Source organism: Vanacampus margaritifer, chromosome 13, assembly GCF_051991255.1.
Source record: "Vanacampus margaritifer isolate UIUO_Vmar chromosome 13, RoL_Vmar_1.0, whole genome shotgun sequence".
NCBI lineage: Eukaryota > Metazoa > Chordata > Actinopteri > Syngnathiformes > Syngnathidae > Vanacampus > Vanacampus margaritifer.
Window position 1 is genome coordinate 18,213,713 of NC_135444.1, and position 16,596 is coordinate 18,230,308.

The 16,596-nt window shown below is 40.9% G+C and overlaps 3 protein-coding genes across 12 annotated transcripts in view; 2 read left to right on the forward strand and 1 right to left on the reverse strand.

The window, feature by feature from the left end:
* Positions 1-3,826, forward strand: chst14 (carbohydrate (N-acetylgalactosamine 4-0) sulfotransferase 14). The gene is made up of 2 exons (XM_077583060.1): positions 1-367; positions 1,360-3,826. The coding sequence occupies exons 1-2, from the start codon at positions 83-85 to the stop codon at positions 2,188-2,190; spliced, it is 1,116 nt and encodes a 371-aa protein (XP_077439186.1). The 5' UTR covers positions 1-82; the 3' UTR covers positions 2,191-3,826.
* The window catches only part of LOC144062105 (uncharacterized), a 20,856-nt gene continuing 7,552 nt past the window's right edge, over positions 3,293-16,596 (reverse strand). Inside the window, exons 3-16 of one of the 2 annotated variants that reach the window (XM_077583059.1) lie at positions 12,591-12,659; positions 10,339-10,448; positions 9,530-9,605; positions 9,337-9,459; positions 9,010-9,216; positions 8,851-8,916; positions 8,088-8,162; positions 7,760-7,926; positions 7,456-7,594; positions 7,250-7,360; positions 6,928-7,176; positions 6,199-6,338; positions 5,454-5,552; positions 3,293-4,276 (exon numbers count right to left, since the gene is read on the reverse strand). In XM_077583059.1, the coding sequence (XP_077439185.1) occupies positions 4,255-4,276; positions 5,454-5,552; positions 6,199-6,338; positions 6,928-7,176; positions 7,250-7,360; positions 7,456-7,594; positions 7,760-7,926; positions 8,088-8,162; positions 8,851-8,916; positions 9,010-9,216; positions 9,337-9,459; positions 9,530-9,605; positions 10,339-10,436 (1,572 nt within the window). In that variant the 5' untranslated portion in view covers positions 10,437-10,448; positions 12,591-12,659 and the 3' untranslated portion in view covers positions 3,293-4,254. Of the gene's footprint in view, positions 4,277-5,453; positions 5,553-6,198; positions 6,339-6,927; positions 7,177-7,249; positions 7,361-7,455; positions 7,595-7,759; positions 7,927-8,087; positions 8,163-8,850; positions 8,917-9,009; positions 9,217-9,336; positions 9,460-9,529; positions 9,606-10,338; positions 10,449-10,750; positions 12,565-12,590; positions 12,660-16,596 lie in introns of those variants that run through there. The other variant, XM_077583057.1, reaches the window with a different exon arrangement.
* LOC144062102 (uncharacterized) overlaps positions 11,364-16,596 on the forward strand; it is a 13,177-nt gene continuing 7,944 nt past the window's right edge. For 6 of the 9 annotated variants that reach the window (XM_077583041.1, XM_077583050.1, XM_077583045.1 and 3 more), the window contains exons 1-18: positions 11,370-11,565; positions 11,722-11,853; positions 12,026-12,186; positions 12,252-12,419; positions 12,610-12,737; positions 12,824-13,030; positions 13,108-13,173; positions 13,255-13,323; positions 13,393-13,558; positions 13,622-13,809; positions 13,891-14,016; positions 14,107-14,232; positions 15,372-15,509; positions 15,593-15,718; positions 15,798-15,923; positions 15,995-16,132; positions 16,207-16,344; positions 16,408-16,551. In XM_077583041.1, the coding sequence (XP_077439167.1) occupies positions 11,741-11,853; positions 12,026-12,186; positions 12,252-12,419; positions 12,610-12,737; positions 12,824-13,030; positions 13,108-13,173; positions 13,255-13,323; positions 13,393-13,558; positions 13,622-13,809; positions 13,891-14,016; positions 14,107-14,232; positions 15,372-15,509; positions 15,593-15,718; positions 15,798-15,923; positions 15,995-16,132; positions 16,207-16,344; positions 16,408-16,551 (2,328 nt within the window). In that variant the 5' untranslated portion in view covers positions 11,370-11,565; positions 11,722-11,740. Of the gene's footprint in view, positions 11,566-11,721; positions 11,854-12,025; positions 12,187-12,251; positions 12,420-12,609; positions 12,738-12,823; positions 13,031-13,107; positions 13,174-13,254; positions 13,324-13,392; positions 13,559-13,621; positions 13,810-13,890; positions 14,017-14,106; positions 14,233-15,371; positions 15,510-15,592; positions 15,719-15,797; positions 15,924-15,994; positions 16,133-16,206; positions 16,345-16,407; positions 16,552-16,596 lie in introns of all 9 variants that reach the window. The other 3 variants (XM_077583051.1, XM_077583049.1, XM_077583043.1) reach the window with 3 other exon arrangements.

Here is a 16,596-nt window from a genome sequence, read left to right on the forward strand (position 1 = left end):
GTGGTAGGTAACGCATCCAGCGCTTCTTCTTCTTCTTTTTATCCTCAAGAAGAACGTTGATAGCGGGTCGGAAGCCCCGGCGATGGCTCCTCGACGGCCGGACTCGGCGAAGAGAAGCGGCGGCGTTCGGGCTCCCGACTTTCGGAGCTCCGGGACGGCGGCGGCGGCGGCGCGCCGCCACTCCGCCGCGGTGCTGCCGTCCATACTGACGTTCCTGGTGATCGTCGCATCTGGAGGCCTGCTGCTCATGATCGAAAAAGGAATGCTGAGCGGCGTCGAGACGCCTCCACCCCGGGGAATCAAGACGTTGGGTGTCGGCCGGCACATGAGCCAACGGGAGAAGGCAGCGGAGGACATTGAGTCGCAGGTAAGGACGACTGGAGTCCATCCGCGGGGCTTCCGAATCGAGGGGTTGAGACACAACTTGTACACTTCAGCTCAGCTTCAGTTCAGTATTATTAGGAAGGTCTAAACAACTATAGAACTGACAAAAGTTTAAAATATTTGTGTATTTACATTTTTTTTCCAATAAAAACAAAAGTACTCACTCATTCGACTTTTTAAGTAAAAGTTTTAAAAAAGTATAGTCTGCAAAGTACGAAAGTAAGAATAACTTCTGTTTTTTTACTTTAAAGAAAGACCTATTTATCACAAATATAGCAGTTTTCTTTAAAATTGACTATTATTAAAATTCTAGTTTCTGATCATAAAACGACCACAAGTGTTTGCTACTGGCACACTCTTGTGTCCACTTCAATGACATAAGGGTATCAGGTACATTTTACTGCCAATTGTACAATGTGCAATTTTGAAAACCTCCTCTGCACGCAACAAAAACAAAAACGTTTCCTTCTTGTCTAAACTTGCATAGTGCTTGTAATGAGAAAGAAACAAATTCACTGGACACTATCAAAACATGTCAACATAGCTTTGCCAACATTGTAACTTATTATCAAAATAAGCTCAAGATAGAAATGCGTGCAATTTCTGCATTTTTTTTTTATGATGGGCTGCAGCTTATTTAAGTCTTACCTTAAGCCTTGTTGCAAAACCGAAGCTCCGCCCCCAGTCATCATGGTAGCGAAAGTTGTTGTCAAAATTGAGCTGAAACAAGTTTTCCTCTGACCAATCAGAGGATGGCAAAATGCTGACATCATCATGGACCAGCATCTTATTGGTTATAGGAACAGTCCCCATTGCTAATTACAGTTACACTGGCGAGCACTACTGATTCCAAAGGTCTTGGGCAGATTATGTTGACATGGCAACAACATAGAGGTTAGCAAAAGATCTGCTGGCTCCGACTGCAAGAATTCCAAAAATGCTCACCTCCTGTAATCCCTTTCCCGTTCCGTCCAGATCCTCCAGGACATCCGAAACCGGACCATGACGTCCATGTGCAGCCAGAAGAACGTGCCGCACAGCCTCTGGTCGCTGACGCCGCAGCAGAGGAAGACGCTGCTGCAGCACGTGCTGGTCAACGACGAGTACCGCTTCCTGTACTGCTACGTGCCCAAGGTGGCCTGCTCCAACTGGAAGCGCGTGCTGAAGGTGCTGGGCGGCGCGCTGGAGAGCGTCGACGTCAACATCAAGATGAATCACCGCAACGACCTGACCTTTCTGTCCTCGCTGAAGCCGGAGGGCATCCGCTACCGGCTGCAGCACTACTTCAAGTTCATGTTCGTGCGCGAGCCCATGGAGCGCCTGCTCTCCGCCTACAGGAACAAGTTCGGCGAGATCGAGTCGTACCAGCGCAGGTACGGCGCGGAGATAGTGAAGCGCTACCGGAAGAGCCGCGGCGGCAAGAACTCGCAGGTCGCCGGCGACGACGTCACCTTCGCCGAGTTCGTCCGTTACCTTCTGGACGAGGATGTGGAGCGTATGAACGAGCACTGGATGCCCATGTACAACCTGTGCCAGCCGTGCGCGCTGCACTACGACTTCGTCGGGTCCTACGAGCACTTGGAGCGGGACGCCGAGTTCGTGCTGCGCAGCGTCGGCGCGCCGCCGCACGTCAGCTTCCCGGCCAGGCAGTCGTGGTACAAACCCGTCACGACGGAGACGCTGCACTACTACTTGTGCAGCCTGCCGCAGAAACTCCTAAGGGAGCTCCTGCCCAAGTACATTTTAGATTTCTCTCTCTTCGCGTATCCGCTCCCCAACACGACTGCTGAGCACTGCCGGCATTAAAAACAAACTGAACTGGATTTGTTTTTAAAAGACTAATTTGTGCAGAGGGCTAGACATGACAAGAGGAAAAAATATTTGCGGCCACAAATTACAATATGCCTTGAGATATGAGTGAGCGGACTTTTGAGTTTTTCGAGATATGAGCATGTGGTTTGCTTTGACTTACGAGCAGAAATTCAAGATACGAGCACTACTGTATATGGTGGCTGTCAACTCTACTGTTCAAAACAAGCAGTAGAATGAGCAATTAAAAAAAAAAAAAAAGACATTTCAAGCCGTTTTAGGTCAAAAGTAACCCAATGATGGATCAAAAATGGACCGATCCACTTCATGGGTCAATTTGACCCAATTTTCTCGTTTAATACAAAATGGCCCCATTTTTTTTTTTTTTACCCATACTTGGGTTAAATCAACCCAAGTAGAGGATTTGACCCAATTTTATAGGTTGTTATATACAAAATGATCCTTTTTTTTGGGTGCAAACCAACCCAGAAAGTTGGTTCAAACTGACCCAAGCAGAGGATCTGACCCGACTTTCTGGGTTGTTTTATAGAAAATGACCCAATATTGGACCCAAACATGGGTCAAACTGACCCAAGTAGAGGATCTGACACAACTTTCTGGGTTGTTTTATACGAAATTAACTTTTCTTTCTTTTTTTGCAAAAATCAACACGAAAAATTGAGTCAAATTGACCTATGTAGAAGATCCAACCCAACTTTCTGGGTTGTTTTATAGAAAACGATCCAATTTTCGCGTAGGAATTCTTTTCAAAGGCATCTCAATAGACGTAAATGACTGCATACTTTGATGGTGACAGCCTGACCTATTTGCCATTGCTATTGATCACTACATAATAAAGCAGGCTTACTCGAAGGTGCCGTTTTAGCTGGCAAAAAAAAATCCCTACTGTGGTTCTGACCCCACTTTGACTCAGATCAAAATCTATAGGGAGATATTTTTCTAAAATCTCTGTAATGTTCATAAAGATGATAATTGTATCATATATCACATGATAGAACATATCAAGTGCTAATTTTCTTAATGAAAAAAATTAATGGACACCCACAAAAAAGGTTTGCCTATTAATGCCACAAGATGGCGCCAAAGCAATATTTTTTATATTAGTGCCCACAATTCAATTTTTTTTTCTTCATGGCATGTCTGGTGTTCTGCAAATTTGTACTCTATTCTATTTTTCTACTTTTCTATAAAGTCTGTTCACATTTTTACCCGAGCCGTCTTGTGTGTTTTGTTTAGCTGGCTAAATGGCAAACCAAACACAATGTCAGCAGGTTGTGGATTATTTTCACTCCACTTCCACATTAATCGTATAGAGTGGGGGAAATAATGATTATATCCCCCTGCTGAATTATAAGCACTTACAATGAATTTAACAGTCTTAAATGTTTATGGTTGTTTATTGATTATGGTAAGACAGAATAACAGGACACACAAACATTATAAAAGCTATAAAAATGTGCATATTGTTGAGTAAAATTAGTGTTTGTCACCAAGCAAAACCCATTTGAACTTGGTGGGAAAAACCCTCGGTGCCAAAAGCAAAGTGCTGAGACATTTCTGATAGTTCATCACTTGTTTTTTGTTTTCATGAACGTATGTCATAGACCGTGTTTTTGTGCCCAGTGCAGGTTTAGCACAAGGCGCTAGCTATGCTATTGCTCCGTCTGTGCAGTTGATGTAGCATCATGGCCAATGTTCAAGTTTTTAGTTCTGATCCGCTATTACATGTAAACATTTGCAACATGGGAGGGCTCATATAGGCTGAGAAATCTAAAAATAAATATAGATATATATATAAAAGTAAAGGAACCCTGTGGTAGATTGAGTGGCACGGTTACACAGTGCTACTGCTCGTAGTCTCTATTTTCATGATTTGAATCCAAAGCCACTACCGCCTTATTTAAGAAGCCAAAAAGTCAATGAAGACATTTTATGGCCTCGTTAAGGTCCACTTTGGGCCCCTATAACGTAGAACGCTCCAGTCCGGCAGCTGGAAAGCATTATTTACGGAAGGCTTTCGAGTGGTGGTCTCGCTGCAAGTCAGTCCCTGAAGCTCACATGTCTGAAAGCATGACAAGATACCAGCAGGGTTATAAACGTTTTGGACAGTTAGTTTGATTTTCTTTTTGACTTGAGTTTTTTTAAATTCAGTTCATTTGAATTAGTTTAGAGCGGGTTCCTTTTTTTCTGAAAAAAAAAAGTTTTTAAAAAAATATATAGAATATTTGTTGAGTGTAAGATAAACACAAAAAAAAGGTTACTAAGTAGCGTGTTATAAATCAAATCAAAATTCTCAAATGACTGACAGCAATATGGAAATCAATACATTTTAAATGAACCCCTAAAGCTCACATATGATAATAACTCATTCACTGCCATTGACGGCTATAGACGTCAAAAATTCACTTGAACTATTTCTATTAGTTTCACATTTTTTTCCACTTTTGTTAACAAGAGTATGAAAACCTAGAAAAAAAATATTGTACATTTAGAACAGGTATAAAATGTCTGATTAATCGTGAGTTAACTATTGAAGTCATGCAATTAATTCCAATTAAAAAATGAATCGCCTGACGCGATAAAAAGAAAAAAGATGATAAAAAATTAGCTCACAATTAATCACAAATGTAATATCTGTTCTAAATGTGCAATAAAAAAAATCTAGGTTTTCATACTCTTGTTAACAAAAGTGGAAAAAAATGTTAAACTAATAGAAATAGTTCAAATGAATTTTTGACGTCTATAGCCGTCAATGGCAGTGAATGAGTTAATTGACAAAGACAAACAACAATTATCTTTATTACAGTTATAATTAGTTTTAGTTAGTTTCATAAAGGCAAGATTCCGTTTTCATTTAAATCTTGTTTTTTTTTTAAGCATTTTCGTTTTTATTTGATGTCATTAATGATAATGCCCCCCCATTTAAAAAGGTTATTTCATTAGTTTTTATCACAAAAAAATAAAATAAAAATTAAACCAGCAAAGCCTGTTGAATGAGAATGAATAATCTTGGGGTACAGGGGGCCGCCGTCTACATAATCCCCAAAGTGCCCTTCGAATGCACCATAGGCACATTTTTAACTCAGCAGCTTCTACCGGATGAAAGAGGACAGATGTGTGCGCCGTAATTCAATCCTTGTACTATTTTTAGACTACTGGGAACTGTTTTAAATTGTCAAAAGCAAACAATATATCTCCTTTATGTGTTAAAAATCCTACAGAGATTGAGACTAACTCACTGTTCCCCGGTCTGTCTTGCGTTCGGTCGGTTGGTCGTCTCCGTCTGTCGCTGAGGTACTTGAGGATTGGTCATCTCTCTCGCGTGGTTGCAGTCGCCGCTGACAAACAGCAAAACGTTAGCGGCCATTTAAAAAAAAACTAATATTTTGTTTCTGCTTGTACCGTTAAAACCATATCATTAAACAACCCCAAAAAATGTCCTCGTTTATGAAGTGGAGCTATTAACCTGAACGTTTAACTTTTTCACGGTGTACAGATGGATATCACACATCGCAGAAGCGAAGTGACATTAAAACTCATTTACTGCCAATGACGGCTATAAACGTCAAAAATTTATTTCAACTATTTTTATTAGTTTAACATTTTTTTCCACTTTTGTCAACAAGAATATGAAAACCTAGAATTGTTTTATTGTACATTTAGAACAGATATGAAATATGTGATTAACTCATTCACTGCCATGAATTTGTTTAAAAAAAAAGATTGTTCAAAATTAGGGGCAAGAGGCGGTTATTTTTTTCAATTGTTATTAATTGCATGACTTCACTAGTTAACTTACGATTAATCACAAATTTTATATCTGTTCTAAATGTATAATAAAAAAAGTCTAGGTTTTCATACTCTTGTTAACAAAAGTGGGAAAAAAATGTAAACTAATAGAAATAGTTCAAATTAATTTTTGATGTTTATAGCCGTTAACGGCAGTGAATGAATAAAAAAAAAAGCCAAAAGAGTTTTCCTTACGTAATATTCTGAGCTGGGGTGAGCCGGGTTCGAAGCGCCCTCATCTTGGCCTCTTTGTCGCTGACTTTTTGAAGAGTGGCGGCGAGCAGCGTCTCAAGGTTGCGCACGGTCGCCTTTTCACTCTCCAGCTGCTTTTTAACCTGGATAACAAAGACAATTTAATTCACATTGCAATGTTCTGAATAAAAACTTAAGTGAGGCTATTAACTCATTCTCTGCCATTGACGGCTATAGACGTCAAAAATTAATTTGCACTATTTCTTATAAATTTGCATTTTTTCCCACTTTTGTTAACAAGAGTATGAAAACCTAGATTGTATGTATTGTACATTTAGAACAGATATAAAATATGTGATTAATCTTGAGTTAACTAATGAAGTCCTTTGATTAATTAAAAATTTTAATCGCCTGATGCCCCTAATTAAAAAAAGATTATTTAAAATGAGGGGCGTCAGACGATTGCATTTACATTTTACAACGCATGACTTCAATACTTAACTCACATTTAATCACAAATTTTATATCTGTTCTAAATGTACAATAAATTTTTTTCTAGGTTTTCATACTCTTGTCAGCAAAAGTGGAAAGCATGTGAAACTAATAGAAATAGTTCAAATTAATTTTTGACGTCTATAGCCAATAATGGCAGTGAATGAGTTAATCGTGATGTTAACATCAATTAAAATAATCGCGATGATGATTTTTTTTTTCCCCCCCAGCCGCGCTCACCAAGTCGAGCTCCATGTTTTTGGACGTCAGCTCGCACTCTGCGAGCTCCTTGTCCGTGTCCAGTCTGGCGCAGAGCTCCCGGACGCAGGCCAGGTCGGCGAGGAGAGCGACCGGCCCTTCCTGGGCTTTGCGCAACTCTACGGCGACGGCGCCGATGAGGTCCTCCACCTCCTGCAGCCTCCGCTCGCGCTCTCGCAGGTCCGACTGGGCCGTTTGCAGGCGCTCCACCAGCTCGAAATTCTCCTGATCCTGCGGTTAACATATATTGTGTGTTTTTTTTCCCTAACATGGCCAGAGAGGATCATGAACTGAATTTCCTTGCCTTTGTCCTCAGCAGGTCCTCGATCCTGTACATCGCGTTGACGTAAGAGTGCACGCTCAGCTTGAGCTCGTCCCGCTCACGCAAAACCACCTCCATCCCAGCGTGTGCAGCCTAAACCAGGTGAGAGAAAATACATACTTGGTGTTTAAGTCCAAAATGTGAACATGAAAGGAGAAAGAGAAGCCACAGATAATGATTATTATTACTTGCTTCTCTCTGGTTAATGCAGTCAGGTCATCTTGTAACCTCATGTTCTCTTGAACAATGCGTTCTTCTGAGTCATCCAGCTGTTTTGGCAGGCCGGCGAGATTCCGTTCCTGGCTGTTTGGCGCCCCCTGGAGTTGACTGTCACAAATGACACAAACATTTTCCATTAGCTCTAATAGAAAAACAGTGGAAATATTCTCCAACAGAGTCACATTTCAAACTGTAATCCCTAGAAATGTAACTTTTAAAAATTCTAAACTGTCATACACGTTTAAAAAGGACATCTTATTTTCAAAAAAAAACCTGTGAGCGTGAGCGGCTTTCCTCTGGTGTGTTGCCGCCACCGCTGCATCCGTCTCTGCATCCTGAAGCCGCTCGGCAGGCTGAAAGGCCCACCGGGGCTCCGCGTCCCACCTGCCGTTTCTGAGCACCGAGAGCTGTGAACGCAGCTCCAGCCTCTCGCGCTCCAGCTTCAACACAGAACAGCAATTTAAGTGCATCTGATTGGATATGTTGCCTCTTTTATTACAATTTCTGTGGTAAATAAAGAGAGAGTCTTCTCCAAAAATGACAAGCAAGGCATCTTGGGTACTTGCAAGGACTCAAGTGTGTTAAAACAATCAAGACGTACGTTCCGGACGGCAATTTCCAGGTCAACAATCCGATCCAATCCGATGGAACTATTTGAACTCGTCTCTGGAAGCTCCTGGGAATATAAAAACACAACAGGTGGAATCATAAAATGGGAAAGAACAACTTTTTTTTTTTTAAAAAGAAAAAAGAAAAGATTATTAAAAATTAGGAGCGTCAGGAGATTAAAATGTATACATAACCTTTTTTTTTCAGGGTTTTCATTTAAAAAAAAAATTTAACTAATGGAAATTGTTTAAATGATTTTTTGACGTCTATGGCCGTCAATGGCAGTGAATGAGTTAAGAACTATATAAAACAAAGTAACCTGTGAAATTCTTCACATTTTTAAAATTGTAAAATACAGCTTGACCCCAGTTTCCACAGATATATGCATTATTATTGAATTTATTACTGCTAAATTTTGACGTGGAGGGGTCTGCTGTGTTACAGGCTTTCCAAGGTAAGGGGCGGTCATTTATCATGCGCAAAAAAAAAATGGTGGCGTTAAAGAAACTTTAAATTAACGAACTAATTTTGACACCCCTACAAAAAACACATTAAGTCAAATCAATCAAAAGAATTCTCAAGCAGGACAACAAGTTAGCAGCTAATATATTAAGATTAGGGCTGAATCATTCCCTGACCTCAACCCTATAGAGGTATATATAGCCTCAATATTTTTGAGGATCAATTCAATATTCTTGCCTCAAAATTTGTCATGGAATAAAAAAACAGCATTTTATCCTTATGCAGCAACTTACCACTCTTAATTTTACAAGGTTATCCTCTAAATCTTTAATGACTTCCTGTTGACTTACAATCACTTCCTGTTTAGACAGAGAGCACAAAAACAAAACCTCATTTTGTAATCGACTTCATTTTCTTCATCTCCCCCCCCAACACCCACCGAGTAGTCTCACTTTGGAAGCGGACAAGTTGCGGTAAGCGATATCCAGCACCCGCTTCCTGTCCATCTTGGCCCGTTTCATGATGTTGATCTTTTGCGTCAGCTCTCGACACAGTTCCATGTTCTTCATGGAGAGCTCGGCCACTTCGGCGGACGATTTGCTTTGCAGTCCCTCCAGCTTTTGCTCCAGGGTCTTGTTGCTCTCTTGCAGGTATTCGATCTGTGTGATGAAGTATTTTGCAATCAAGCAGTAAGAACACACTGCGATCTTTTCAGGAATTCTCACATTGTAGAATTCAGTTAAGACGTTACAATTTGATATGCGTGCGTTTCATTTTACCTGAAGGGTAAGATAGGCGATCAGTTTCTTATTGGTGTTGTTCTGAGCTTCCAAAGAGATGACTTCACGAGGTCCGTGAAGTGCATGATTCAGATTATTGATCTCTTTGTCCCTCTCGGCTACCTAGAACAAGCGTTTGGTGGGACTCGGTGAAAACATGAACTACTCTTACAACCAGTAGCTGTTAACTTACTTGGTTAAGTAAGAGTCGTATACACCCGTGGGCATTGTCCAGGTCAGATTTGACTTTGATGACGTCTTGCTGCAACCTACAGAAATGAAACGTCAAGGAAATCAAGCAGGTCCTGGGCAAAAATCGACATACAGTGGAACCTCCAAAGGTTTTCCTTCTTGGAAATAATGTCAGGTGAATTCACCACTACAGTTCATCAGTACTAGGGATGTTTGATACCACTTTCAGACCCATATCAGGACAAGTGTTCACAGTTTGAGTAGTCAGCAATTCAGAGTACCGATACCGCTAGTATTTTTGATATATAAAGTTTCATTTAAAACAGTGACAAAGAAAAAAAAATCATTCTGTCTGTCATGGCATTTTCCTTTACTGCCATCACTGGTCCACAGTCCTTTTGTTTGAACTTTTTAGTGGGGAGCTTTCGAATTTGGGGGGATCACTAGGGTTGTGCAATTAATCAAAATTCAATTACAATTATTATAGTCCACAATTATAAAATCAGCATAATCGTCCAAAAAAAAAAAGATTATTAACACTAATTTTGAGTTAAAATTTATAAATCTGCATTACAACAATGCATTATGTTTCATCCAAAAGGAACTTGCATAATTATCGTATTTCAAAGAATTTTATTTATTTTTAGGTTAAACATTTTCTTGTTTTGTATAAAAAAAAAAAATGAAAATGATCGTCCTAATCGTGATTTCAATTATTACCAAAATAATGCTGATTAAAATTTTCTTCATTATCGAGCAGCCCTAGGTCACACCCCGTTAAGCAACAAGCACTTTGGATTCTCAACAAACCTTCCATCTGCCAGCGGCTGTCGGTCATCTCCAAATGAATGATCAGGCGATTTTGGTGGAAGCTGATTTGTAAGAGGTATGACTTCATGGTTCTGCATTCTCTATGGCATCTGGAAGGAATACCGAGCTGCTTACCATATGACATAAAAATGTGACAAGTCATCCATCTATTGTATAGTTCTGTTATAAAGGGATAGTCGTCCATTTGTGCTATTTACACACTATAAACACTGCTATGGTTGCACACGTTATGAATGATCAATAATATTTTGGGAAGAAAGAGCACTAGGCCACGGAATCTAGTTTTTCTTAGAGCCCCCATGGAGGCGTGTAGCGGCTCTGGGCTGCATAACAACAACAACAACATTTGGGTATGATTATATTTCTAATTTGGAGGGCATTTTAATTTTACCTCTGTGAGATGGTCCTGCTACCACTTCACATTATTCTCTTTCTCGGCCGGTTGCACCTGCCCCGTCCCATGTGGTAGCTCCACAGTGTCATCACTGCTTTTCTCTGTGGGTCAGGATTCCCAGTTGACAGCTGACAATTCCAAAGTTTTGGTGAAGTGTATTCCAGCCCGGATTTCCCCCCCTGCCCTGACCATCCGCTACTTTTCACTAACAGCGCCACTGGCCAGTTACGTAAATACACAGCAAACGTCACGTTAATTAGTTAAAAATAATAATTTTATATACACAGGCCGCATGAAAAACACGAAGGCGACAATATTAGGTGTTAGCGGCCGAAGATGAAAGGTTGGCAAATGTTTACGGCCAGCGTAGCGCGACGTCATCAGCTAGCATAATTGCGCTAACTAGCATCATTGAGCTAGCTACGGTTTTTAACATTATAACAAGCAGGCGCTAATGTACGGTGATGCGACTTCCGAGAATCCGCCCCCCTTTTTTTTTGACAGGACGTTCGTATTTGTTCCATTAAAATTGTGAAATGTATTTCAAAAATCACGACGGAAATCACGATCAAGTCTTTGATCCCATGTTGTAACGCGTCATAAAGACAAGCACGTCATTGCAGTTTAAAAAAATTAATAAAATAGTCACTGTACAGCCAAGTTGCGTGCTATAGGCATATTATTCATAATGTTTGTTACCAAGGTGCCAGGATACTTCAGGCTGCCACACAAGTGACCATAAAAAATGATGACAGAAACTTGTTGACCCCCCTCCCCAATTCAACAAAACTGAAACCTGAATCAAACTGCGGGTGAGTTAGATAAATCAAGTGAGTGTCACAGTAGCCCACTGTATTACTTTTTGCAAGATGGTCTGTTTTTGCCACCTGTAAGTACTGTGTGACAAAAATGTCTATTCTCCCTTTTGGAAATACAAGTTTTCCTCGATGCTTATGAATTTCCCACAGTTTGAGACAGACGAGCGTCATGGATATCAACAAAAACAGCAAATGGTGCAAACTGAGGGGTCGCCTGCACATGCTGGGCTACGATCACAATCTTGGCGAAGAGTCTGCGCCACTTGTTGAACAACTTTTCAGGTGCAACCGTCTTTTCTCTCTTTCTTGTCTCGGAACAAAAATTGTGTGTGTCTTTACTCTTCATTATTATTTGACAATTGATATTTCTACAGGTTGTGAAAGTGACAATCAGTTGTGCACTTCCGTAAGAATTTTTCAAACTCAAATCAACATTATATTGTTGTTAATGCAGTGATCTGGTCCACACCACCGAAAGCCTGCGCGAATCCCAACGATCAACAGACAAGTCGGAGAAAGAAAGCCTGAACAGTGATGCCCGCCTGGCCCGGGAAAACCAAGCGCTCCACCTTGACCTCATAATGTTGAGGGGCGAGAAGGCCCACGTGACCAAAGGTAAGAGTCATGTGGGGTTGTGACCATAAGCAAGACCCCGCCAAGCGTCTTGTTTCTCGTTCCAGAGTTGAAGGTTTACATCTCGAAACTGGACGAAGACCTCGTTTTACTGAAGTCTTTGAACGAGCAGTATTTACGCGAGATCCACAGCCTGGAGAAGGACTGCAAAGAAAAGGCCAGGCTCATCCGTAAACTGCGTCGGAAAGATTTGAACGCGGAGGTGCAGGCAGTAGGTAAAGTCACACTTTCAACACATAATTCCTCAAAAAAAAAAATAATAATAATTGTGGAGCATTGTATTTGTGCGCTATTTTCTGGTTCATGGAGGATGACACCATTTTTTTATTTTTATTCTGGGGTGGACTATGATAATCACATCATAGTGATCGAATATTGGTCTTTACCTGGTTTGTCCTTCCTTAGATGGAAACAATCATGCTGTGTCCCCGCCTGACGATTCGGACACAAACGCCCTGTTTCAGGGGGAAGTCAGAAAATTAAAAGCACAGCTGGAAAATTCTCAAGGGCACATACATCACTTAAATATCCAAGTAAGTCCATCCTAGACACTGGCAGTTCCCTTTTCAGACATTCATTTTAACATCAATGTGTTTTTTGCATGCGTCACCGCACACAGATTGATGAACTGCAAGAGACTAATAACACACTGGAAGAGAAGCTGAAGGGAGTGCGGCAAAAGTCCTCCAGCAAAGTGGCCGAGATCACCTCCAAGAACCACGAACTGTGTCAAGAGATCACCGTCATCCGCAACCTAGCTAAGAAGCTGGAGCAGGATAAGAAGCTGAAGTTGGAAAAGGCCGAAATGAAATTGCAAGATCTGAGAGTGAGAATGAACTATAAGATCGCGTCGATCAACTCCCGAGAGAAACATCAAAGAGTGAAGATCTGTTTCTTCAACAGGTTGTTATCCGGAAGCTACAGGGAGTCAATAAAGATTTGGAAAGTCAGCTGAATAAAGACAGAACGGTGAGGGCTGCATATACAGTACAAAGTAAAACTGAGGTCGTTTTTTCCCCCTGCCCCCTTTTAACGGCCGATTCTTAATAGCAGGATTCAGATCTCCCAGAAGAACATGAACAAGAGTCGAGGACTGACCATCAGAATGACATTCACAATGTAAGCCCGATTGAAAACGTAGTCATAAGGAAACTTCTCTAAACTGCCCGACTCTTTTTGTGTCTGCAGGGATTTACATCTCAGGAATTTTCCGACCGGGACTTACTAAAATCCCAACTTGGAGATGAGTTGGGGCATCTAAAAGAGCAGAATGACAAATTCGAGGCAATGGTGGATTTCCTGGCGGCAGAGAAAAGCAGGCTGGAGGTCAAAGTGCAGAAGATGATGTCCGTTGGTAAGCTTTTTGACTTCTTTTGGATTTTTGTTCCAGTGATCCACAAAAGTTGCTGTTCTCCAGAGAAAGTCTTGGTGCTGGAATTGGAGGGCTGGCGGAACAAATACGGCATTTGCGGAATGGATCGCTTGCCGTCGCGTCTGGACGCCTTCGTCAAGAGTTTGGAAGAGGAAAGGAATCATTATCGTCAGGAGGCTGAACACTATAAAAACGTTTGCGTTTCCAACAGGCGGAGCAGTCCCGTAATTAAGGTAAGAGATGACTAGTGAGTGCCGTTTGTCAGGCCTCGTTGCCCAACACATCATCCGCCATTTTGTTTGAAAACACAACAGCAACCTGACCACCAAAGCTCAAAAGCGGCCGATGAAATTCGGAACCTGAGAGAGGAGCTCCAGCTCATAGAAGAAAACCTCCAGCAAGTGACAAAAGAAAAAGTCACTCTGATGGAAAAATTGAAGGCGAGTACCACTGGACTTAACAGATGTCTCTTAACCTGTAACAAAAGCAAATGCAGAAGAACTGCTTCATGCTAACTTGATACTCCACAGAAAATGCGGCTGCAGCGCGAGGCACTCCAACTAAATACGTCAGAAGAGCTCCCGGAAGAGGAGCACGAGCTGTCAGAAGAAATAATCCAAGAGGCAAAAAAAGACACATTGGAGGAGGAACTTGGGGTTAGTACCAATGGCTCATGTATAGCGACACAGTTTTGCATCATGATTAGGGTGACCAGATTTTCAAAATTAAAAATCAGCACACTACGATTACACTGAAAATGAAATGTACAATAAATTCTCTCCAGGAACTATTTATAAGAAATTGAATCGCTAGTCAATCTGGTTGTTATTACGTTAGCTAATGCTAAATGTAGCTTGTTTGACAGTTCGACAGCTGTAAATAATCCAATGCACTCACCACTAGGGCTGGGTAGCGATTCGATTTTCTCCCCCGGATTCACTTCACTTTTGTCCGATATTGATTAATTATGTAACAAAAAAAAAAGTCTTCTTAAATCTCAAGGACATGATTCCAAATTAAATTTTGCGGCGGGAGTAACTGGTTAAATAATTTAGTGTTATAATCACTTAAGAGTAACACAAACATTGGCATCAGCAAGGAGGAGATGAAAATATTTTATTAATTCTAATTCAATCATTGTAAATATAAATTAAAAAGATTCAGAATTGTCTTAAAAGGTACAATTAGTCAGGTCTTTCATAAATGTAAGAAAATACTATTAAATTCATGTGAACAGTAAATGTGAAGAAAACAGTAAGATGTAAAATAAAATCAGCCTTTTTTCTGATAAATTTATGGGAAAAAGATATTAAAATAATCGATTCATGGTTTTATGAATTGATATCAGGCTCGAAAAGGAGAATCGATTTGATATTGATTATTCGATAACCTAGCCCTACTCACCACTATGCAACATTTTTTGCTCGATGCCAGCAGCTATCGCTATGGCAACTGTGTGATTAACATGTACATGGCCCAAACAATTTACTTGCTGACTGGATTCAAAAAAAAAAAAAATAAAACGGGACATGGGACTGAATCGTGACCGTCCCGTATACTCATGATAGCCTCTACAACCTCTTTCCCCACGATTGAAAAATTTAGATTTAGTGTCACATCTGTCCGTGTACGATACCTGCACCTTTTCGCTGGAATTTTGAATCCGTCATCCTTTGAATTCCAATCATACGTCGGTAGACTTCACATTTTTAATAAATACACACTTAGACACCCAATTCCTAGAACAAGCATCCTGACCTTGTCCATGCCTAAAAGACATATCCCCAATCTGTAGCAAGAGCAGCTGCAACCCGAGCAGCGTGACCCGACCACGTCTGTTGATGATCTGGACCAGAAAGAGGAGCTAAGCCTGGCAGAAGAAGAAACTCAGCTGTTGACAGCTGAAAAAGACTCACTCGTGGAAAAGTTTCAGGTTAGAGCAGTAGGTTATGCACTTATGTGCGTATATACATTTGGTTATTTCCAAGTAGGCCTAAAGAGTTCTTAAATTGTTAGAAAAAGCAGCTGCTATGTGAGCAAGACACCAAAGAAATATCCGAACTCCAGAAGCGACTCAAATTGGCAGAAGAGAAAATCCAGCAGCTGACGGGTGAAAAAGATGCAAAAATGAAAAAATTGAAGGTTGGGAGCAGATCACTTCCCGTGTATCGTAGTATATATCTTGGCATGGATTTATGAAAAAACAAATTTCCTCATGCAGCAAATACAAGAGCAGGATGCAGCATCATCTGCTGAACTCACAAACCTGAAAGAAGAGCTGCACCTGGCAAAGCAAAAAATCTCACAGGTGTTGACTTCCAAAGATCCAATAATGGAGGAACTGAATGTTGGTATTGTAGGAGCACTTGTGTTGTTAGCATTGCGATGGCTCGTGAACATGCATTTCCCAACATTTAGCAAATGAAGCAGGAACATGCAAAGCAATTCTCGGAGGCCTCTGCTGAAATCTCAAAACTTAAAAAGGAGCTCCAACAGGCAGAAGAAAAGCTTCAGCGGTTGATTTCTGAAAAAGGATCACCGATGGAGGAATTTCAGGCAGGTACCAGATGACTTCCCACGTTCTGACATGACAGTTATAATTGAATTTGTCCACACTTGCATTTTCGTAGCAAAAGCAGCTGCAGTACGAGGAGCATGATACAAAAACATCCGCTGAGAAGTTGAAACTGGAAAAGAAGATCAAAGAGGCAGAAGACAAACTCCAGCAGGTGAAATCTGAAAAAGACACACAGATGGAAGAATTGAAGGTAAGTCCTGGAAATCTGTGTCTGTTCTTCACACAGGATTAAACTCCATTTCCTTTTCCATAGAAAATTCAGCTGGAACACGACGAGCAGCACTCAAAAACCTGTGCGGAAATCGTAAAACTGGAAGAGAAACTCAGACTGGCAGAAGAAACAATACAGCAGGCGACGGAAGACAAAGACGGACAGATGGAGGAATTGAAGGTTATGGTAGGCCCCGAGCCACCGCGTCTTCTTTACAAATATGTTTAAATT

Coding starts and splice junctions, on each gene's coding strand:
- chst14 (XM_077583060.1), top strand. CDS start 83: ATGGCTCCTCGACGGCCGGACTCGGCGAAGAGAAGCGGCGGCGTTCGG. Junction 368..1,359: donor CGGAGGACATTGAGTCGCAG/GTAAGGACGACT, acceptor CGTTCCGTCCAG/ATCCTCCAGGACATCCGAAA.